The following is a 23,744-nucleotide window of genomic DNA, read 5'->3' as shown; positions in this document are numbered from 1 at the left end:
TTAGAAGGAAGTCAGTATGCGGACGCTTCTCACCCCTCTTCCCTCTTTTTGCAAAGTGGAGTATTTAAACCAGTTAATAATGATGATGATAATAATAATAATAATAATAATAATAATAATAATTATTATTATTATTATTATTATTATTATTATTATTATTATTATTATTATTATTATTATTATTATTATTATTATTATTATTATACACATAACAACACAGCACAAGTGTCTGGAATTCATCTCTGAATATCGAGTCCTTCCCAAGGACCTAGGATATTAGAGGTGACGGGTTTGATCTGTAGTAGCAAGCCATAATTTCTCTATTCTCTGCACACGAATATTATTACTATTATTACTATTATTACTATTATTATTATTGGATTTAATATACCGCCCTGTCCCAGAAGGGCTCAGGGCAGTGAACAGTAAACCAGTGACATTACTTGCTCTGATGGACATTTTTAAGGACCTTTTTAAAGACATTTTAAAAGCTTGCCCAGATCATCCAGGAAAAACAACATTGCACTCACCTGTAACTCTTGTTCATCGAGTGGTCTTCTGTGATGGCACACATTGGGACTGCGCTTGCACAGGCCGGCCACGGAGACTGAGTAGCAAGCTTTCGCTAGGGAAAGAACTCTCCAGGGAGATCCTCCCCCTCCCAATCAGAACCCAGGCAGGATCTTCCCGTCCAAATGGTCACGTGATTGGGCAGGGGAGGGAGTACTCCCCTCAGCTCTCCTACTGCCACTGCAGGACTAATCCAAAACATCATGGCTGAACAGCAAAGAGGAACAGGAACACACAGAGGGGGGGAGGAGGGAGGGGTGTGTGCCTGCACAGAAGACCATCCAATGAACAGCAGTTACAGCTGAGTGCAACGTTGTTTGTCATCTCCGTGGTCTTCTGTGCACTCCCACACTGGGAAGCAGAGGTGTAGGAAGGGGGGTAATGGTGCCCAGGGCAACACCTGCTCCGGCTGCCCTCCCCCCCTTGGCGCCTCACTTACCTTAGCCAGCAGGAGCCTGCTGCAGGCCATCCCTCGGCCCGGCGTGACTGCTTTTTCAGCTGGTGGAGCCTCCATCGGCCAAAGGAGCAGCCTTGGGTGCCCCTCAGCCCCGCCCCGCCAGGGCCGCTCCTTTGGCCGGCAGAGGTTCCGCCGGAATCTTGAAGAAGCAGCCTGACAGGGCGGGGCCTGTGGCAGGCTATTCTCCGCCCCCCACGTGACCAGCTGGTGTGCGCCCAGGGACATGTGACCTCATATGTCCCCGTGAGCACTCTGCCTCTGCTGGGAAGGTAGCAAGCTCATTCCAAAGAGGCGGTGGGTTTGAGGCTCTTACTGAAAACATTATTCACAACATCAAAAGCAGTTGGAACATACTTCGTTGAACCCAGTCATTTAAACAAGGAACGAAGCATGGCCTTCCCTACAACAGAAGCATAACGAGTCAATGTCCTCTGCATAGTGCTGAATGAACGTGGAAGCAGAGGAGCAGGTTGCAGCCTTACAAACGTCCACAATGTTCGCAGCAGAGAGGAAGGCAGCAGAGGCAGACTGGGAACAAATGGAATGAGCGTGGACCGGAAGAGGGCATTCCGTTTTTGCAGTAGACCTGTGTAGAAACTCCGCAACCTCTATGCGAATCCGTGAAACAAACAAAACAATTAACACCCTTGTGGAAGGATGCGGTACGCTGCAAATAAAATAATAAACACCTGTGGACGTCTAATGCAGGGGTGGCCAACCTATGGCGCTCCAGATGTTCACGGACTACAATTCCCATCAGTCCCAATTGGCCGTGCTGGAACGGACTGATGGGAATCGTAGTCCATGAACATCTGGAGCGCCAGAGTTGGACACCCCTGTCCTAGCTGAAGAATGAAGTTATCAAACAGATGTTAGGCTGGACACTATCTGCTAGGAAGAAGAAGCACGTTTTTAAAGCTTCCCTGCAGAAAACTAGGCACATCAAGACACAGCTGAGCTAGAATCTCTCTTTCTAACATGTTCATTTTCCTTTGCATATTTCTTTAAGCATGGGAAACAATCCAAAAAGGACATCCCCGCCTGTTGCCTGAAGTGGTGTCGCCCAGTTCTACCCTCTCAAGATTCTACCATCTAGTTCTTGCTGCATTCCTAAGATCCAGCCTCAAAGGGAGTAATTGTGTGTATGTGTGGGGGGGGGGGGTCACAACAACAGGGGTCACGGAGTAACAGAGGTCAGAGTTCTGGTACTGGGGTCGGGGGGAGGATCTGAAGAATAAAATTTTGCCCAAAGAGCGACGGGATATTCAGGTACATGGTAACACAGATATTGAGGAGCTTAAAAAAGCAACAGCACTCACTGCAGAAAGCTGTGCATTTGTCCTCAAGAAGAAGAAGAAGAAGAAGAAGAAGAAGAAGAAGAAGAAGAAGAAGAAGAAGAAGAAGAAGAAGAAGAAGAAGAAGAAGAAGAAGAAGAAGAAGAAGAAGAAGAAGAAGAAGAAGAAGAAGAAGAAGAAGAAGAAGAAGAGGAGGAGGAGGAGGAGGAGGAGGAGGAGGTGGAGGAGGAGTTTGGATTTATATCCCCCCTTTCTCTCCTGCAGGAGACTCAAAGGGGCTGACAATCTCCTTGCCCTTCCCCCTCACAACAAACACCCTGTGAGGTAGGTGGGGCTGAGAGAGCTCCGAGAAGCTGTGACTAGCCCAAGGTCACCCAGCTGGCGTGTGTGGGAGTGTACAGGCTAATCTGAATTCCCCAGATAAGCCTCCACAGCTCAGGCGGCAGAGCTGGGAATCAAAGATGATGATGAGTTTGGATTTATATCCCCCCCCCCCTTTTTCTGTCCTGTAAGGAGACTCTCCCCACAACAGACACCTTGTGAGGCAGGTGGGACTGAGAGAGAAGAACCGTGACTAGCCCAAGATCGCCCAGCAGGAATGTAGGAGTGGGGAAACAAATCTGGTTCACCAGATAAGACTTTGCTGCTAAGGTGGAGGAATGGAGAATCAAACCCGGTTCTCCAGATTAGAGTCTGCAGTCTGATTATAGTCCGAGAGCTGGAAAAACATAGCAGAACCGAAGTGTTCTCTTGGGCAAAGACTGTGCACCACTCATAATCAACCCCTGAGTTCTTACTGCCCCACCCAGATGGTCCTTTGTGGCTAGGTAATACTCTGGCACAAGCATGCTTACCAAGAGGACACCTGCAAAATCTCCCAGGAGATTCCTTGACTAGCATGTCCTTCACAGCATCAAGCAGTGGCCCCAGGATAAGAACAGGTCTTGGAGACGCACAGTCCACTTTCTGGACTCGTTGATAAGCCAAGCTCACAGCATCTGGAAAGAAGAAGATGGAGGGCATTCAGTGCTCAAGTTTCCAGAAGCCAAGAAACATCTGGATTCCAGGCTCCGTATCACTAGAGTTGAAAGCTGGCGTTCGAATTCTGAAACAGTATAAAACATTTTTTAGAGAATGAACCTGAAAACATATATTCGGACATACACTCATCACACCGTTCCACTGAGTAAATTTCCACCAACCCAAGTGGCTCTTCCATGGGAAGAAAAGTAGCTGATGTTGTAAGAAGACTTCTTGGATGATCATTGGATCCAACCTTTTTATAATTTTAAAAAGCAACAACCTGTTTTATATCCCGTGACCCCAAACCTTCGCTTCTTGGCATAGGATATTAAAGATGGGGAAGGAGTGAAAAAAAACGATTTTGTGAGGCATATAAGGAATATGTTCAAACTTCTTTTAAAAGATGCCCTTGATTTAAAAAAATAAATTCATGTTTTTAACCAAGTATTCTACACAGGATGCCCTCCTCGTTCAGAGAAAATAATGACTCCTGGTGTCTGTCTGCCTGAATGTTTACAGTGTGATGAAACACACCACTCTCTTTGGGCACAATCCACTGGGAATTTGTTCCTCAAACCCAGTCATGTATGTAAGGCTCATTCCGCACATGCAGAATAATGCGCTTTCAAACTGCTTTCAATGCTCTTTGAAGCTGTGCGGAATGGCAAAATCCACTTGCAAACAGTTGTGAAAGTGGTTTGAAAATGCATTATTTTGCGTGTGCGGAAGGGGCCTAAGAGAAAACCAGCTGGCACCAGCAAAGATGGTACAAAGGCAACTCCAGGATCTTCGTAAGAGGATCCTCATGCATTTATATTTGTGTGAGCATTACAAAAAAGGAAACAAACACACCATTTTCCTATACTTGCCACTTTTGAAACTAATTTACAGGACAAAAAAAACACACGCTTCAAAATGCATCCAAGAAACAAAGTGACCAAATATTCCCTCTGTTCAGAGAGGGAAACTAGCATACGAAGAAGAAAATGTGCACAGAGAATTTGGGTAGCCCAGCGTAGCACTTCTCTCAAACCCAAAATAAACAGGCCTTTCCCCTTCCAAGCACAAATATGATTAACTAAATGCAACATGGTCACTTGCCATCCAAGAAAGGAATGGAGTCTGTGCTGATGGTATCGAGCGCCTGAAAATCCTTTCCATCTTTAGACCCGCTGCGTTTGTGTTTATGTTTCCTCCTAAAAAACGACCTCCGAGCGGCTGCTGATGACGTCTTTGTGGAGCTGTTCTCATCTTTTGCCTCGGACATACTGTGCCTCCTCTGGAACTCCTGATCCATCCTACAAGGAAAATCACAGAATCACAGAGCTGGAAGAGACCCCGAGGGCCATCAAGTCCAACCCCCTGCCATGAAGGTATACACAATCAAAGTATCTTTGACAGATGGCTACCCAGCCTCTGTTCAAAAACCTCCAAAGAAGGAGACTCCACCACAGTCCGAGGCAGCGTATTTTACTGTTGAACAGCCCTTCCTGTCAGGAAGTTCTTCCTAATGTTTATGTGGAATCTCTTTTACTGTACTTGGAATCCATTACTCCATGTCCTAGTCTCTGGAGCAGCAAAAAACAGGCTTGCTCCATTTTCACCAAGCAGAAAACAAGTTTGTTCCATCCCCTCACAACACACTCCTTCGCAGCAATACTACACACACATTCTCAATTGACACATGATGACAGTAAAGCTCAACAGAAGCAACTGTGGAATCACCTTTGGACATTAAAATGTGCCAGAACTCTAGAAAATGCTCTGAAGCCACGCCACAACAGAGTCGCTACGAACGAGAAGGCAAAAACCAGAAAGCATAAAAGATGGCCACTCTTAGCTGGTGACTCCCTCGTTCTATCAAGCTCTGAGTTGTGGTCATGGGGCCAATTCTGCCTGTTGCTCTTGATCTCCTTGATCCCAACGAATAAGAGAAAACTAATTTAGTGGCTTAAAAAGGATGGAATGTTGTGCCTTCCTGCATCCCAACCCAAGGCCCAAAATTAAATTGAGAGGTCATCTCGGTCTAAAAATGCCACAGCATGACTATGACAAGCCATTTCGGCTCATGTGTGAATCAAAAACTAAAGAATCCTTTTCATTTTAAGGAGGTAACGATCGGCAGCACTAAAAACAGCATGGCAGAATAGCTTGCTTAATTGGGTGTTATTAAAAAACATGCTGTCTCTCCCACAAGTAACTCTTCTAGGAAACCTAATCCTCCTTGTGACCAACTACAAAAGCTTTGAAGAGCTAAACATAAGGCTTTTATTTGTCCTTTCAAAGTTCATCTCAACAGCCTGTTACCAGACTGACCCATGAGGGGGGGCTCTGTTTTAAGAGCAGTGTCTCTACCAATCCTGCCAACCCTTGGGTGCCTAGCAGTGGGGTGCCAAAATGGGGAGCCCATTCTCTCCATTGGCTCAATGTACGGATGACAGGGATGGTTGTTCTGAGGGGAGTACTCTCAGCTGTTCATGGATCAGCACCCCATCATCCCCAATTGGCCATGCTGGCAGGGGCTGATGGGAATTGTAGTCCATGAACATCTGGGGTGCCATAGGTTGGCCACCCCTGATCTATAAGGACACAGTAAAATCTTGTCTGGGCTTGTCTTCGTCCATATCTGCCTTGAAAAATACCTGCCTTGAAAAATACCTACCCTCCCTAAACTGATTAAGAGAACACAACGCACCTGCATTGGAAAGCGTTCTCATCTCTGATCCTGGACTGTGCAAAGACATAGGACCAGATAATATATTTACCCCCAAGTGTTTCTGCCAGTGTTGTATTAACCCAAAGCTTCTTCCTCTGACTAATCTCTCTCTAATGACCACCTCATTGACATTACCACTGTTTTATAATTATGATTGACTCAGCATTCTGCCCACCTCCAGGCACTCCCAGCACATCAGGTGAAGCACTCAAACCTTTAGATTAACGACTCAACACTTAAAGGTTGATGTCTGCCTCTTGTCTTTCCTCTGAAAGACAAGATTCCCCATTGTCCTGGGAGATAAAGGGCCACTCTGCATAACCCCGAGGGTCCCTTTCCCTATAAAATAGCCCCTCTCCCAGCACCCAGTACTTCTGAGCCTGCCATTGGGTTCAATTGAGCTACGGGTCATCTGCTTTCTACCCTGTTTCCTTGGAGCCCAGTTTCATGGACCCAAAGCCACTTCAGGAACTGGTATAGTATTACCCCTAATCATTCCCCTAATTCCTTTGCTATTCCAAACCTATCCTCTCAAAACTGCTTATATCCTAGGACTGTGTGTGTGTTCTGCTGCTTTGATTATTGTGTGCTTGGTTACCCCTCTTATTCCTTAATAAAAATTGTTAAACTTTATCTTGTTCTGCAGATTTCTTGCAAACGCTGACCTTGGTATACGTAGGCAACACAGATCTCAAGCTCGCCCAGCCCCTTGTTCAGTCAGGAGTCTGCTCTCACTAATGCCTGCACTCTAAAAGGGACAGACCCCCACCATTTTGGGTAACAGGCCCACTTCAGCATTGCTACAAACACGATCTACAGACTGGAAATTTAATTACATGTATTTGCTGGGGATCTGTCCTCTTTCCAACTTCTGGGCGTTTTCGTCCAGCTGCCATGCCATCCAACAACCAAAGTTCCCCTGCGGCAGCGTGTCATCAATGTACAAGATGTCATCTTTCTTAAAGCTCAAATCCTGTTCTACTTCTGCAAGCCGGTCATAAAGTGCTCTGCAAAGATAAACAGACACAACTTAACTTCAGGTCAGGGATGCCAGAGTTTGACAAGCAACCACCTGGACTGAGGCAGGGACCTGACCCAGCAAGGGACTGCGACAATGCACACTCATGCCGCAAAGCCCTTTTCAGGTACAGGATCAGAAAACGTCGGTCCTCAACACTGGAAAGCAATATGGACCCTCTGAACTTGTACTGGGAACAAGACAAACTACTGACAGCAATATGGAAGTATGATCCACCATCCTGACACCACCTTCCTGATGAACCACCCAACCACCACAGTCTTCTTTGGAGGCCATGATTCAGGTATTCCCTCCTCCTAATTGTAGGTGAATGGCAACCCAGGAGAAGGCCTTCTCTGTTGTGGCTCCACTCTGGAACTCTCTCCCTAGGGAGATTTGTCTGTCACCTTCTGTTGCTGACTTGTACCTCTGAACAATGACTTTTTTGGTTTTGTTTGGTGCTCAGTTAGTGATCACTGAGGAGACTCTTAAAATTGCTAAAGATAGATGAGAAGCAAAAGTAAAAGGTGACAGAAATAGAATCAAAAGTCTAAGTGTAGCATCACAGTGATCCACACATACTAAGAGAACTATTATAATAACCAGAGTAAACAAATAGAAGAGAACAAAAAAGGAAGAACAAGAGATCTGCTCCACATGATCCAAGAAAACAAAGGAAATTTTAAAGAACAGTTAGGCATGCTGCAAGATAAAGAAGAGTTTGGATTTATAACCTTCTTTCTCTCCTACAGGAGACTCAAAGGGGCTGACAATCTCCTTGCCCTTCCCCCCTCGCAACAAACACCCTGTGAGGTGGGTGGGGCTGAGAGAGCTCCGAAAAGCTGTGACTAGCCCAAGGTCACCCAGCTGGCGTGTGTGGGAGTGCACAAGCTAATCTGTCCACAAGCCATCTGTCCACTTATGCATAATTCAGGATTTCTTAACTGTAGAACCAAGTGATGTACAACCATTGCAAATTAAATCACTCTGAACAGAACATTCACACCTTCCTGTTGTCAATTCAATCACAACCTGTTTCAGTGGCACTCCCTAGCTTATTTTGCGGCACATTCAGAAGGGCTGAAAACTGAAATGACCTCCAGACGTGTGTACCTTAACGAGTTCCGCAGGGCCTGTAAAACGGAGTTGTTCCGCCGGGCCTTTGGAGGGACCAGCCGCTGAAATGGTGCCCCCCAGCCGGCCTTTTATTTAGGCCACCATCTAATGTGGCCCGCCACCCTCCCCTCCCTTTCTCCTGGGAGAATTTTAAACAAAAACGGGGTTGGTCGGACACCTTTACCATTATTATTATTATCAGTGCTATGTTACCGCTGTTTTAAAGATTTTAGTAATTTATTTTATCATATTTTATGTTGTACACCGCCCAGAGCCCCTTGGGGATGGGGCGGTATAAAAGCCAAAACAATAAGTAAGTAAGTAAGTAAGTAAGTAAGCAAGGCAAGGCAAGGCAAGGCAAGGGGGCAAGGCAAGTAAGTAAGTAAGTAAGTAAGTAAACAAACAAACAAACAAACAAACAAACAAACAAACAAGGTTGCAGTAGCTGATCACTCATATTCTGATTTGCTGAAAACTTTGAAAATACCTGACGTAGAACCCATCTCCCGGTGACTCTTTGATCCTGTTGTATTCTTGTATTCTGCATTGGGCTTTTATCCTGATGCTTTCTCCTGGCTTCAGCATTTCAAGGTAAGCTTCCTCGGCAGTTTTATTCCGCATGTCAACAGAGCCATACTGTTTAGAAATTGAACACGAGAAACAAAAGGATAGTTGCAGAGTCAAGTGTGGGGTAACAAGCAACAGAATGTTTGGTTATGGGGCCCAGAAATCCAAAAGGGAAAAGGACATTAAAAAAACAGAACAGAGAAAAGGCCAGCTTTAAAAGGGGGAACAGAGGGACTGAGGATTCAGAAGAATCCTTGAAGAAAGCAAGGCGACATATCCGGGACTGGTGTCTCCCAAATTTCTGAAAGCTGATGCACACTCATGAGAGGAATTACAATTGGGCATGTTTACTTTCCAAGCGTGCAAAAGAGCATTTTTCTAAATGAGCGCTTCTTAGCTGAAAGGGGGCAAGTCAAAGCAGGGACTCTTGCAGAAACACAACAAAAGCCTCCTGAAAGAGGAAATCCTGATCTATTTCTGCAACCGATGTGACTGAATGAGATAAAACAGAATTCCCAGCCCCTAGGTCAGGGGTCTGCAACCTGTGGCTCTCCAGAGGTTAATGGACTACAATTCCCATCAGCCCCTGCCAGCATGGCCAATTGGCCATGGTGGCAGGGGCTGATGGGATTTGTAATCCATGAACATCTGGAGAGCCGCAGGTTGCAGACCTCTGTCCTAGGTGAAAGGAGACACAGCCAACACAGAGACTCAGACTGAGGCCACTCACACCTTTGTGGCTATTTTGGGCTTACAAAAACTGTTTCCTGGCACACAACCTGGGGATTACTGAAACAATGGAAAAACAACCTTGTTTCAGGGTGCAATATATAATAAAATTTATTTTGCAGGTATCAGCTACTAATAAAGACAACTCTGAGGTACAAGAAAGCCCATCTTTCATGAACCGCCGAGATAACCCACAGGGAAGAAAACAAAGAAAAATTTGATTGATTGATTGATTTGTGTGCGTGCGTGCGTGTGTGTGTGTGTGTGTGTGTATGTATGTATGTGTATATATATACACGTATATGCATGTATACACACACACACACACACATACATACGTATGTGTATATACATACATACATACATACATACATACATACATACATACGTGTGTGTGTGTATGTGTATATGTGTATATATGTATATGTATGTGTGTGTTTGTGTATATACACGTATATGTATGTATATACACACACACGTACGTATGTATGTATGTGTGTATATATATACATACATATACGTGTGTATATATACACACACACATATATACACACATATATATGTATGTATGTATGTGTGTGTATGTATGTATATATGTATACACACACACACACATATACATATATACATACATATACATACATACATATACACATACATACATACATACACATATATATACATATATATATACACATACATATATATATGCATACATGTATATATAATATTTTATAATATTTATAATATTTTATATTTTATATATTTTATAGGTTGCTGCACAGAGGCAGGTAATGATAAATCACCTCTTGAGTTTCTTTTGCTTTTGAAAACTACATGGGAGTTGCAATAAGTCAGTCGCAGCTTGATGGACTCCCCCCTCCCCCAAGCAGCCTAAAGCTGTTACACTCTGAGCCACCGTTCTCATACCGGGGCAGGAAAGAAGTAAATGGCACACTGTGAAGGACAAGAAAGGGGAAGAATCTTCCTCTGAGAAAATATATACAAGTCGCTCTTTGGGACTGCCATATTTGTGGGACTGCCTCTTTCAGTACAGCCCCTGGAGGGAACTACGTTCCGCAGGAACTAATCCACTGGTGATCCCAGGCCCTAGAAACCCTCCAGCTGTCCTCAACCAGAGCCAGAACTTTTCCGCTCTGGCTAAACTAGGACCACTGGGGGATTTAAATCAGTTCCACGGGGCCTAAAAGACTGATTTTCCACAAGGTCTGTGGTTGGCCTCCCTGCCCCTCCCTCTTATTTGCTCCTACTCATCATCATGGGACTGGTTTATTGGTTTGGTTTATTGGTTCGGTTTATGTTTTTGTGAATATTCCTCCTCCTGGGTTGTCCAGCCGAGACTGTTCGGTTGGATTGTAATAAAGTGGCAGGGAGTATAACTGTTGGGGATTTTATTGTTTATGGAAAATTTATAGTTTTGTATTCTATTGTAATGTAAGTCACCCTGAGCCCATCCTTGGATGGGAAAGAGCGGGCTATAAATCCAATAAAATCAAACAATAAGAGAGGCCCAATTCAAATCAATACCTCTTCAAAATGAACATCCGGAGCGTCCTTTATCAAGCTCCCCCACCAGAGTCCTTGCAAAGAGAGGGAAGCTGAGTGACTACTCTGACCCAGCTCAGTAATTTGCCCAGATCAAGAAAACAAAACAGAAAAACAACCTTCCTGCAAATTGAATCTAGTTGCTTTCTTATTATATACTCAGCGTGTTTGGGGTAGATGATTCCCGAGTGAATTACAACACCACCTCTTGCCTTCAATTCCCATCCACTGCTCACCTCAAGGATCATATCTCCTAGTACCAGTCCGTCGGGCCCTCTGGCAGGGCTGTCTTCTTCTAGATCTGACACAAATATTCCATACAGGTTCCCACCACAGATTTGGATTCCAAGGTCTGCTTGGGACTTCTTGATGACAACCGTTCTAGGTTCAGGGGTCTTCTTGCTTGTGTCCAGGGAATTCCTTTCAAGATCAAGAAACAAGCAAGGCCCAAGGTGTAAAAGGGTCTTATATTATAGCCCGTCCTCTAAGCAGCCTGTTGTGCCCTGACATCCTTTTGCCAGCTCTTGGCTCAAAGAAAGGGGGGAGGGAGAGAGAGGGTCAGAGGAAATCTGAGGCATTTGACTGGTGAGTCTTTTATCACACAACTGGCAAAAAGGAAGCGACTCTTTCCCCCACAAAGTCCTCCTCTTCTCATGCTCTGGATGTCAAATTCTAAAGACCCTGTACAAGATTTCCCAGATCTGAGCAGCTTCAGCCTTAGCTAGTACTTAGATGGGAGGAGGAGGAGAAGGAGAAGGAGGAGGAGGAGGAGAAGGAGGAGAAGAAGGAGAAGAAGAAGAAGAAGTAGAAGAAGAAGAAGAAGAGGAGGAGGAGGTGGAGGAGGAGGAGGAGTTTGGATTTATATCCCCCCTTTCTGTCCTGTAGGAGACTCAAAGGGGCTTACAATCTCCTTGCCCTTCCCCCCTCATAACAAACACCCTGTGAGGTAGGTGGGGCTGAGAGAGCTCAGAAGAGCTGTGACTAGCCCAAGGTCACCCAGCTGGCGTGTGTGGGAGTGCACAGGCTAATCTGAATTCCCCAGATAAGCCTCCACAGCTCAGGCGGCAGAGCTGGGAATCGAACCCGGTTCCTCCAGATTAGATGCACGAGCTCTTAAGTAGCCCAGAGTTGCTACACAGATGCAGGCAGTGGCAAACCACCTCTATTAAGCTGACCTGGATGGTCAAGGAAGCCCAGTCTTGGAAGCTAAGTAGGGTTGCCCATGGTTAGGACTTGGATGGCAGACCACCAAGGAATACTAGGGTCATAATGAAAAGGCAGGCAATGGCAAACTCCCTCTGATTAGGTCCTGCCTTGAAAACCCTACGGGGTCATCGTAAGTTGTCTACGATTTGACAGCGCTTTCCATCACAACCACCTGACCCCAAGACAAATATTCCGTCGGGCTCCCCATTAACCCATCCAGAGTCAAACATGTGAAGAGAAATTGTGTGACTTACGCAGCTTCATGGGCCAGAAGCTCCTTGGGATTTTGCCCCCTCTTGGCCACCCTGAACCTGAACATGTGGTGTGTCCCACCACTTCCATAAGAACATAAGAACAAGCCAGCTGGATCAGACCAGAGTCCATCTAGTCCAGCTCTCTGTTACTCGTAGTGGCCCACCAGGTGCCTTTGGGAGCTCACATGCAGGATGTGAAAGCAATGGTCTTCTGCGGCTGTTGCTCCCGAGCACCTGGTCTGTTAAGGCATTTGCAATCTCAGATCAAAGAGGATCAAGATTGGTAGCCATAGATCGAGTTCTCCTCCATAAGTCTATCCAAGCCCCTTTTAAAGCTATCCAGGTTAGTGGCCATCACCCCCTCCTGTGGCAGCATATTCCAAACACCAATCACACGTTGCATGAAGAAGTGTTTCCTTTTATTAGTCCTAATTCTTCCCCCCAGCATTTTCAATGAATGCCCCCTGGTTCTAGTATTGTGAGAAAGAGAGAAAAATTTCCCCCTTCAACGTTTTCTACCCCATGCATAATTTTATAGACTTCGATCATATCCCCCCTCAGACGTCTCCTCTCCAAACTAAAGAGTCCCAAACGCTGCAGCCTCTCCTCATAAGGAAGGTGCTCCAGTCCCTCAATCATCCTCGTTGCCCTTCTCTGCACTTTTTCTATCTCTTCAATATCCTTTTTGAGATGTGGCGACCAGAACTGAACACAGTACTCCAAGTGCGGTCGCACCACGGCTTTATATAAGGGCATGACAATCTTTGCAGTTTTATTATCAACTCCTTTCCTAATGGTCCCCAGCATAGAGTTTGCCTTTTTCACAGCTGCCATGCATTGAGTTGACATCCCCATGGAACTATCAACTAAGACGCCCAAATCCCTTTCCTGGTCTGTGACTGATAGCACTGACCCTTGTAGCGTGTTATGTGAAGTTTGGATTTTTACACAGCCATCAGAAGCCAGAGAATACTTGGACACGAACCTAAGCAAAAGCTGCACTCGAACAACAACGGGAGACAGCCTACCTGATTGAATTGCGGGGGCTGGTCGTGGGCGTGGTCTGTTTGGATGGGGGTGTCATGGTCCCTTCGTCCTGTTCACTCACAGTATCAATCACTGAATGGCTGTCAGGGGTGGCGGCCCCACTGCCTTGCGGAGTGGAATGGCTGCTCACGGGTTCTAGGCGGGAGCTCAAAGTAAAGGAGACATTTTTTAAAAGATATGAAACGTCTGCTGCTTCCGAAAACGTTTCAGCCATCTCATGAAGTCTGGAGAATTTCAAGGCTAAACTGAGTCTTGAGTTTTAAATCAAGTTATCACCAGTGGCTCCACAACCCAACCACAATGAAGTTCATTCCAAGTTGTGTGAATCCCATCGCTGCCACCGTGTGAAAAAAAAAAGGGGGGGTGACTTTTTTTCCTGTAACGTACCAAGAGAACAGGGTTCTTTACCCAGTTGCTCTGAAATCGCTGAGTTTTTAAAGAGTTTATTAAAATGAAAGAAAATTAAAGAAAATACAGAAAAGATTTCCCTCAGCTCTAGACAGTTCCAAGTATGTAAAAGCAAACCCGGTTGAAGGCTTCAGTTGAGCCTTAGCATCTTAGAATGGACTGGAATAGAATGGCTGAGTGGCTGATTACCCCCCATCTCTCTTGCCACGGTGTTTAATCCCCTCCTCCCCCTTATTCCAGGAAGAGGGATGGGTAATTGAGACCTATCTGTCAGGTCCTGGAATGTTGCCCTAGAAAATTTAATTTCCTCTGTGTAACTGCAAACATAGTTTTATGGCCTTAACAAGGGGCAAGAGGTTGTGTTGCTTATGACCTAGCCAGGCCATGTCAAGACAAGACCAAATGTTTGTCATGCTGGGGTGAGTTATTTCTCACTGAACTTAAGGGCAAAAATTAAACTTTCTTCGCAAGTTGCAAGACGAGAGTCTCCACTTGAAGTAGCCGCTGCGTCAAGCAGAGGCTGGGGTTTCCCATTCTAGAAGAGGAAATGTCTATCTCTAGACAAAATAAACCATGGCAGAGCATGATGTCTTAACTGATCCAATGGGTTCGCTCTCGCTCTCTCTCTCTCTCACACACACACACACACCTGGAAAGGGTCTAAATCAGGATTCCCCAATCAGGATTCCCCCTCCCTCCCTTGCATGCCACCCCTCCCTCCCACCCCTTCCCTTGCATGCCACCCCTTCCTCCCCTTCCCCTCCCTCTGCTAGGGTGGGTGGGCCATGTCCAGATGCCGGGCCCCCTCCCTCCCCTCCCTTGCATGCCACCCCTCCCCCTCCCTCCCCCTCCCTCTGTGAGTGAAAGGAATTTGGGCCTACAGTGAGCGAAAGGAATTTGGGCCAATGGTGCCTGTGGGTGCCATTGCCTGGCCATGCTTTTCAGAAGGTGGGCTATGGAGAGGCAAGGCGTGCTACAGCCTATCCTCATCCAAATGAAAGGGTTTTTCTGCTGGTGCATGAGGAGGACTAGTGAGCATCTGCACTTCCCTTAGTCAGCATGCAGTTCCATTCCCTCTCCAGGATTTTCTTTTTCCCAGGAAGTGTGAGGAGAGAGGTATTCCAGTTGGCTCCACCTCCTACGGCAACCATTTTGGGGGGGCGCTCACCACCTGCTCTCAAAATGCTTACGAAAAGATTGGGATCCCCTGGTCTAAACGCATCTTACCTTGAACGTGAATGATTGCCCAGCTGGAACATGTGTGGATTATACTGTGCCAGAATTGTTATGGTATCACATTGTTGCCCAATTATCAGACGAGCTTGCTGTTCTGTAGCATTCCGTAGGTTTATCCCATTAAACTGGGGGGGGGGGGGAGAGAGAGAGAGAGACGGGTAATCAGAGGCACATTTTCACTGATGGAATCAGTGTAGATTTTCTCATTTAATTCGGTCTCGCTTCTAGAAACTTGATATATCACATTTTCAATAAATCAGGGGATAAGGTGGATAGTGCCTGCTGCTACTGACTTTGTATTATTTAATTACGCACTTGAAGGAAAAAAGAGATCAATACTATCATAAAATTGCACAGTTGGATTTGACGGCTGCATTATGTGGGTAACTTACTGCCCACCCGAAGTGGAGCAAAGTTTTCTGAAGAGCACTGAAAGACAGTGAAATATATCCCATCACTGGGGTGTCGTGGGGTTTCTGGGCCGTATGGCCGTGTTCCAGTAGCATTTTCTCCTCACATTTCACCTGCGTCTGTGACTGGCATCTTCAGAGATCTTCGAGGAGGAGAAAAGGCTACTGGAACATGGCCATACAGCCCAAAAACCCCCCAACACCGCAGCGATTCCGGCCGTGGAAGCCTTTAACAATACATATATTGCATCAGTTCAGCAGTTTTACACAGGAAGAAAATGGTTTCAACACAAGAGACAAATTATTTGAAATGCGGAGAATGGCACATTTTTTAAGCTGATGGCAATGAATCATGAAGAAGTTGTAAGTATGTGTCTGAATTCACTCTGCATTGCTTAAGAACAGATGGACTCACATTCTAGCTGCCCCTGAAGTGAGCTCATACCCTGCCAGGAATATTCTGTCTTTAAGATGGAACTGGATTTTTGGTGTTTTCTACTGTTACCCACAGTTGGTCTTTAAGCAATTATTTCATGTCATGTACACATATGGACACCTGGGGTTAATCCTGGTTACTTTCCCTGGCTACAAAGACACCTGGTCATGGAATGAAGCCAACATCTTCAAAGGCAAGCCACAAGAACATAAGAAGAACATAAGAACAAGCCAGCTGGATCAGACCAGAGTCCATCTAGTCCAGCTCTCTGCTACTCGCAGTGGCCCACCAGGTGCCTTTGAGAGCTCAAATGCAGGATGTGAAAGCAATGGCCTTCTGCGGCTGTTGCTCCCGAGCACCTGGACTGTTAAGGCATTTGCAATCTCAGATCAAAGAGGATCAAGATTGGTAGCCATAAATTGACCTCTCCTCTATAAATCTGTCCAAGCCCCTTTTAAAGCTATCCAGGTTAGTGGCCATCACCACCTCCTGTGGCAGCATATTCCAAACACCAATCACACGTTCCGTGAAAAAGTGTTTCCTTTCATTAGTCCTAATTCTTCCCTCCAGCATTTTCAATGTATGCCTTCAAACGACCGAATCCTGGTTTCACAAACTAACCGCAGCTACCACAAACCGTGGCTTTGTGTTACGCCCAAACCAAGCCAGGAAGTGACCTACCCCGGTGTAGAGATAACCCCAGTTTAGAGATAACAACTAACCTCCAACAACTGATCGCCATATTCGAGGCCGGCTTGATGGGCGATGCTCCCCCCCGTGACTTTTGACACAAATATGCCGCCGTTTTCGCCGCACACGATTGAAATCCCGAGAGGTTCGGAGCCCTTCTGTACTTTCACGTGCCGTGGCTCTTCCATGTATGGTCTTCGGAAGGAAAATAGCAAAAAGCCACACGTTTCAATCACGGACCAAAGAGAAAAGAGAAAAAGAGAAAGAAGGGGAGAGAGAGAGAGAGAAAAGAAAACCTGAATAAAGTGAATTATATACATTACTACCCACCCACCGTCACAAGTGGAATAAAGGACAACCTTAAACAATTATTAAAATGCTCTAAGCAACATTCCTTTCACATGACCATGCAATGTGAACTGGCCAACTCAACAGTAAACCAAACGAGTAACATTTTCAGTGCATTTGGGGAGGACAAACAGGGAATGGGACAATGCCAATGAAAAGGAGAGGCGAGAAAACACGGTCCTCGGCCATATTATATATAGGTTAACAAACATATATAATATGCAATTTAGAAAACATTCTAGAGGAAATGCCTTATGTTAGATTTAAAAATGTCTGGGAGTCTTCAGTAGCTGGTGAGCAAAAATATACAGCTGTGAATCAAAAGGTGGGGCAAAGGGAGACTATTTCCATACTTAATGTTTTATATGCAGGGCAAACACAACATTAGTCAATGAAATTAAGCAGCTGTAAAAAAAACAACACGACACAAAACAAAATACGTCAAGCCATTAAAGACGGCGGCTTGCATGGTCGCATTTCCATTACCATGCAATTTTTTTTTTCCCATTGCAGGAGGGGGGATTATCCAGACATGTAAAACAGCACAAGGAAGGTGCGCAAAACGACTGCTCGAGAAGGACAACCTTTATAATCAAGCCAACCTCAGACTCCTGAGTGAACAGAACTTTGGCCTAGGAACCACAGGGATTCTCAGAAAAGACCTATTACGGAACAAGTATCTGAAAGATGCAGAGGGGTGCAGAAAAGAAAAAAAAGAAACACACTTAGAACGAAAGAGAGGAGAAACAAACACAGAAGCTACAGAGATGCTGGTCTCCCTGCCCTTGAAGGCTCAAGGGCTCAGTCAGAGTTTATTTAAACCTTGCTGCTGTGTGTGCTGCGTGATGGGCAAGTCCTAGTCAGCAGGGGTCTGCAACCTGCGGCTCTCCAGATAAGAACATAAGAACAAGCCAGCTGGATCAGACCAGAGTCCATCTAGTCCAGCTCTCTGCTACTCGCAGTGGCCCACCAGGTGCCATTGGGAGCTCACGTGCAGGAGGTGAAAGCAAGGGCCTTCTGCGGCTGTTGCTCCTGAGCACCTGGTCTGCTAAGGCCTTTGCAACCTCAGATCAAAGAGGATCAAGATTGGTAGCCATAAATCGACTTCTCCTCCATCAATCTGTCCAAGCCCCTTTTAAAGCTATCCAGGTTAGTGGCCATCACCACTTCCTGCGGCAGCATATTCCAAACACCAATCACACGTTGCGTGAAGAAGTGTTTCCTTTTATTAGTCCTAATTCTTCCCCCCAGCATTTTCAATGTATGCCCCCTGGTTCTAGTATTGTGAGAATCTGTCAACATTTTCTACCCCATGCATAATTTTGTAGACTTCGATCATATCCCCCCTCAGACGTCTCCTCTCCAAACTCAAGAGTCCCAAACGCTGCAGCCTCTCCTCATAAGGAAGGTGCTCCAGTCCCTCAATCATCCTCGTTGCCCTTCTCTGCACTTTTTCTATCTCTTCGATATCCTTTTTGAGATGTGGCGACCAGATGTTCATGGACTACAATTCCCATCAGCCCCAATTGGCCATGCTGGCAGGGGCTGATGAGATTTGTAGTCCATGAACATCAGGAGAGCCACAGGTTGCAGACCCCTCCTAGTGAATACAAAGCATTGATTTATATGTGGCGTTACAGAACCAGCGGTCTGTTAAGACAGGTGCCTCCAACACGGTGCCCCCACGGACACCTTCCCTGGTGCTCCCCCCCCCAGTATTTTTATAAAGTGGGCAGTGCCCAGCAGGGCTACCGATTGGCTACTGGAGGTTTTTTAAAAAGCTGCTTCGATGGAAGCTGTCACAACACACACAGCACAACGCTGCCCACGGCACGATTTAAGACAAGTTCCGGCTGCTATTTTGTGACTATCCAACACGCTGTGTCAGAATTCCAAAGCTGCCTGCAGGATCAACAAGGCAGGGGACCCTTCTGTTAAGACGTCACACGAAACCCGAGCTCCGTGCGCAGGACGGTCCGGACGCAGGCCTTCAGCCGCCCGCCACGGCCCACCAGATCAGGCTCCGAGGACACAGCCTGAGGCTCGGTAATTAACCCGAGTTAGTCGTTATGATTTTGTGTGGTTTACCCACACAGGTATTTTGAAGAAGAAGAGTTTTGGATTTATATCCCCCCTTTCTCTCCTGCAGGAGACTCAAAGGGGCTCACAATCTCCTTGCCCTTCCCCCCTCACAACAAACAACCTGTGAGGTAGGTGAGGCTGGGAGAGCTCCGAGAAGCTGTGACTAGCCCAAGGCAGTGGCGTTCCTGCCTAGGGACAGGGGGTACCCTATGTCCCCGGGCGCCCCCCATTTGGTCACGTGGGGGGGGCGCCAACATTTCAGGGTCGTTTGTGTGTTTTTAAATTTTTTAAGTGTTTTTTCACGTTCCAGCCTGCAGGGGGCGCATATTTAAGGCTATCGGCACCAAAATTTCAGGGTACCATCCAGAGACTGTCCTGATGATACCACTCAAATTTGGTGATGTTTGGTTTAGGGGGAGCAAAGTTATGGATCCCCAAATGGGGTGCCCCATCCCCATTGTTTTCAATGGAAGCTAACAGGAGATGGGGGCTACCCATTTGAGGGACCATAACTTTGGTTTCCCTGAACATAACTTCACCAAACTTGGGTGGCATCATAAGAATAGTTAACAGATGATACCCTGAAAATTTGGTGTCACTAGCTTTAAAAATACATCCCTTCCAGGCACCCCAAGAAATTTGCCCAAGATTCTTTGTTTTGCAGTGACTTTGCTCCATTGTAGCCAATGGGGAATTTCTGAGTGTGTAGGCAGGCTGCACATTTTTGAAGATAGAGGCACCAGACTTTCAGAGTGGCTCTAGGAGGGCCTCCTGGTAATAGCATCCAGGTTTGGAGACCTTTGCTTCTGGGGGTTCAATTTTATGGGCCCCCAAAAGGCTTATTTTGTTTCCCCGCTCCTGCACATGAAAGCCTGTGGGCTGAGTTCTCTCAGAACTCTCTCAACTCCCCCCCCCCCCCCCCCCCCCCCCCGTCCATAACTTTGCTGCCCCTGAACCAAACATCGCCAAACTCGGGTGGTATCATTAGGGCAGTCTCTGGATGATGCCCTGAAATCATGGTGCTGCTAGCTTTAAAAATGCGCTCCCTGCAGGCTGAAAAAACACCAAAAATACCCCCCAAAACCCAAATACTTTGCATTCGCATTTGGTAATTTTTGGGCAGGACATAATCAGACAATTTTTGTCTGAATGTGCCCAAATTTGTCCAGATTCCAGCCGAATCTGCTATTTGTTTCATCTGAATCTTGGGGGGGGGGGGGGGTGGGGGGGGGGGGGGGTGGGGGGGGGGGGGGGTGGGGGGGGGGGGGGGTGGGGGGGGGGGGGGGTGGGGGGGGGGGGGGGTGGGGGGGGGGGGGGGTGGGGGGGGGGGGGGGTGGGGGGGGGGGGGGGTGGGGGGGGGGGGGGGTGGGGGGGGGGGGGGGTGGGGGGGGGGGGGGGTGGGGGGGGGGGGGGGTGGGGGGGGGGGGGGGTGGGGGGGGGGGGGGGTGGGGGGGGGGGGGGGTGGGGGGGGGGGGGGGTGGGGGGGGGGGGGGGTGGGGGGGGGGGGGGGTGGGGGGGGGGGGGGGTGGGGGGGGGGGGGGGTGGGGGGGGGGGGGGGTGGGGGGGGGGGGGGGTGGGGGGGGGGGGGGGTGGGGGGGGGGGGGGGTGGGGGGGGGGGGGGGTGGGGGGGGGGGGGGGTGGGGGGGGGGGGGGGTGGGGGGGGGGGGGGGTGGGGGGGGGGGGGGGTGGGGGGGGGGGGGGGTGGGGGGGGGGGGGGGTGGGGGGGGGGGGGGGTGGGGGGGGGGGGGGGTGGGGGGGGGGGGGGGTGGGGGGGGGGGGGGGTGGGGGGGGGGGGGGGTGGGGGGGGGGGGGGGTGGGGGGGGGGGGGGGTGGGGGGGGGGGGGGGTGGGGGGGGGGGGGGGTGGGGGGGGGGGGGGGTGGGGGGGGGGGGGGGTGGGGGGGGGGGGGGGTGGGGGGGGGGGGGGGTGGGGGGGGGGGGGGGTGGGGGGGGGGGGGGGTGGGGGGGGGGGGGGGTGGGGGGGGGGGGGGGTGGGGGGGGGGGGGGGTGGGGGGGGGGGGGGGTGGGGGGGGGGGGGGGTGGGGGGGGGGGGGGGTGGGGGGGGGGGGGGGTGGGGGGGGGGGGGGGTGGGGGGGGGGGGGGGTGGGGGGGGGGGGGGGTGGGGGGGGGGGGGGGTGGGGGGGGGGGGGGGTGGGGGGGGGGGGGGGTGGGGGGGGGGGGGGGTGGGGGGGGGGGGGGGTGGGGGGGGGGGGGGGTGGGGGGGGGGGGGGGTGGGGGGGGGGGGGGGTGGGGGGGGGGGGGGGTGGGGGGGGGGGGGGGTGGGGGGGGGGGGGGGTGGGGGGGGGGGGGGGTGGGGGGGGGGGGGGGTGGGGGGGGGGGGGGGTGGGGGGGGGGGGGGGTGGGGGGGGGGGGGGGTGGGGGGGGGGGGGGGTGGGGGGGGGGGGGGGTGGGGGGGGGGGGGGGTGGGGGGGGGGGGGGGTGGGGGGGGGGGGGGGTGGGGGGGGGGGGGGGTGGGGGGGGGGGGGGGTGGGGGGGGGGGGGGGTGGGGGGGGGGGGGGGTGGGGGGGGGGGGGGGTGGGGGGGGGGGGGGGTGGGGGGGGGGGGGGGTGGGGGGGGGGGGGGGTGGGGGGGGGGGGGGGTGGGGGGGGGGGGGGGTGGGGGGGGGGGGGGGTGGGGGGGGGGGGGGGTGGGGGGGGGGGGGGGTGGGGGGGGGGGGGGGTGGGGGGGGGGGGGGGTGGGGGGGGGGGGGGGTGGGGGGGGGGGGGGGTGGGGGGGGGGGGGGGTGGGGGGGGGGGGGGGTGGGGGGGGGGGGGGGTGGGGGGGGGGGGGGGTGGGGGGGGGGGGGGGTGGGGGGGGGGGGGGGTGGGGGGGGGGGGGGGTGGGGGGGGGGGGGGGTGGGGGGGGGGGGGGGTGGGGGGGGGGGGGGGTGGGGGGGGGGGGGGGTGGGGGGGGGGGGGGGTGGGGGGGGGGGGGGGTGGGGGGGGGGGGGGGTGGGGGGGGGGGGGGGTGGGGGGGGGGGGGGGTGGGGGGGGGGGGGGGTGGGGGGGGGGGGGGGTGGGGGGGGGGGGGGGTGGGGGGGGGGGGGGGTGGGGGGGGGGGGGGGTGGGGGGGGGGGGGGGTGGGGGGGGGGGGGGGTGGGGGGGGGGGGGGGTGGGGGGGGGGGGGGGTGGGGGGGGGGGGGGGTGGGGGGGGGGGGGGGTGGGGGGGGGGGGGGGTGGGGGGGGGGGGGGGTGGGGGGGGGGGGGGGTGGGGGGGGGGGGGGGTGGGGGGGGGGGGGGGTGGGGGGGGGGGGGGGTGGGGGGGGGGGGGGGTGGGGGGGGGGGGGGGTGGGGGGGGGGGGGGGTGGGGGGGGGGGGGGGTGGGGGGGGGGGGGGGTGGGGGGGGGGGGGGGTGGGGGGGGGGGGGGGTGGGGGGGGGGGGGGGTGGGGGGGGGGGGGGGTGGGGGGGGGGGGGGGTGGGGGGGGGGGGGGGTGGGGGGGGGGGGGGGTGGGGGGGGGGGGGGGTGGGGGGGGGGGGGGGTGGGGGGGGGGGGGGGTGGGGGGGGGGGGGGGTGGGGGGGGGGGGGGGTGGGGGGGGGGGGGGGTGGGGGGGGGGGGGGGTGGGGGGGGGGGGGGGTGGGGGGGGGGGGGGGTGGGGGGGGGGGGGGGTGGGGGGGGGGGGGGGTGGGGGGGGGGGGGGGTGGGGGGGGGGGGGGGTGGGGGGGGGGGGGGGTGGGGGGGGGGGGGGGTGGGGGGGGGGGGGGGTGGGGGGGGGGGGGGGTGGGGGGGGGGGGGGGTGGGGGGGGGGGGGGGTGGGGGGGGGGGGGGGTGGGGGGGGGGGGGGGTGGGGGGGGGGGGGGGTGGGGGGGGGGGGGGGTGGGGGGGGGGGGGGGTGGGGGGGGGGGGGGGTGGGGGGGGGGGGGGGTGGGGGGGGGGGGGGGTGGGGGGGGGGGGGGGTGGGGGGGGGGGGGGGTGGGGGGGGGGGGGGGTGGGGGGGGGGGGGGGTGGGGGGGGGGGGGGGTGGGGGGGGGGGGGGGTGGGGGGGGGGGGGGGTGGGGGGGGGGGGGGGTGGGGGGGGGGGGGGGTGGGGGGGGGGGGGGGTGGGGGGGGGGGGGGGTGGGGGGGGGGGGGGGTGGGGGGGGGGGGGGGTGGGGGGGGGGGGGGGTGGGGGGGGGGGGGGGTGGGGGGGGGGGGGGGTGGGGGGGGGGGGGGGTGGGGGGGGGGGGGGGTGGGGGGGGGGGGGGGTGGGGGGGGGGGGGGGTGGGGGGGGGGGGGGGTGGGGGGGGGGGGGGGTGGGGGGGGGGGGGGGTGGGGGGGGGGGGGGGTGGGGGGGGGGGGGGGTGGGGGGGGGGGGGGGTGGGGGGGGGGGGGGGTGGGGGGGGGGGGGGGTGGGGGGGGGGGGGGGTGGGGGGGGGGGGGGGTGGGGGGGGGGGGGGGTGGGGGGGGGGGGGGGTGGGGGGGGGGGGGGGTGGGGGGGGGGGGGGGTGGGGGGGGGGGGGGGTGGGGGGGGGGGGGGGTGGGGGGGGGGGGGGGTGGGGGGGGGGGGGGGTGGGGGGGGGGGGGGGTGGGGGGGGGGGGGGGTGGGGGGGGGGGGGGGTGGGGGGGGGGGGGGGTGGGGGGGGGGGGGGGTGGG

At 52.8% G+C, this 23,744-nt stretch overlaps 1 protein-coding gene across 1 annotated transcript in view; it reads right to left on the bottom strand.

The window, feature by feature from the left end:
- DLG5 (discs large MAGUK scaffold protein 5) overlaps positions 1–23,744 on the bottom strand; it is a 148,646-nt gene that overhangs the window by 14,148 nt on the left and 110,754 nt on the right. The window contains exons 17-25 of the mRNA XM_048504454.1: positions 17,695–17,876; positions 16,777–16,939; positions 15,200–15,333; positions 13,546–13,710; positions 11,294–11,477; positions 8,683–8,831; positions 6,898–7,068; positions 4,447–4,643; positions 3,177–3,320 (exon numbers count right to left, since the gene is read on the bottom strand). Of these exons, the coding sequence (XP_048360411.1) occupies positions 3,177–3,320; positions 4,447–4,643; positions 6,898–7,068; positions 8,683–8,831; positions 11,294–11,477; positions 13,546–13,710; positions 15,200–15,333; positions 16,777–16,939; positions 17,695–17,876 (1,489 nt within the window). The remainder of the gene's footprint in view (positions 1–3,176; positions 3,321–4,446; positions 4,644–6,897; positions 7,069–8,682; positions 8,832–11,293; positions 11,478–13,545; positions 13,711–15,199; positions 15,334–16,776; positions 16,940–17,694; positions 17,877–23,744) is intronic.

The sequence above is a fragment of the Sphaerodactylus townsendi genome, linkage group LG07 (genome assembly GCF_021028975.2).
Source record: "Sphaerodactylus townsendi isolate TG3544 linkage group LG07, MPM_Stown_v2.3, whole genome shotgun sequence".
NCBI lineage: Eukaryota > Metazoa > Chordata > Lepidosauria > Squamata > Sphaerodactylidae > Sphaerodactylus > Sphaerodactylus townsendi.
The sequence above is the reverse complement of the archived record's forward strand: the minus strand, read 5'-3'. Positions and strand labels throughout refer to the sequence as shown.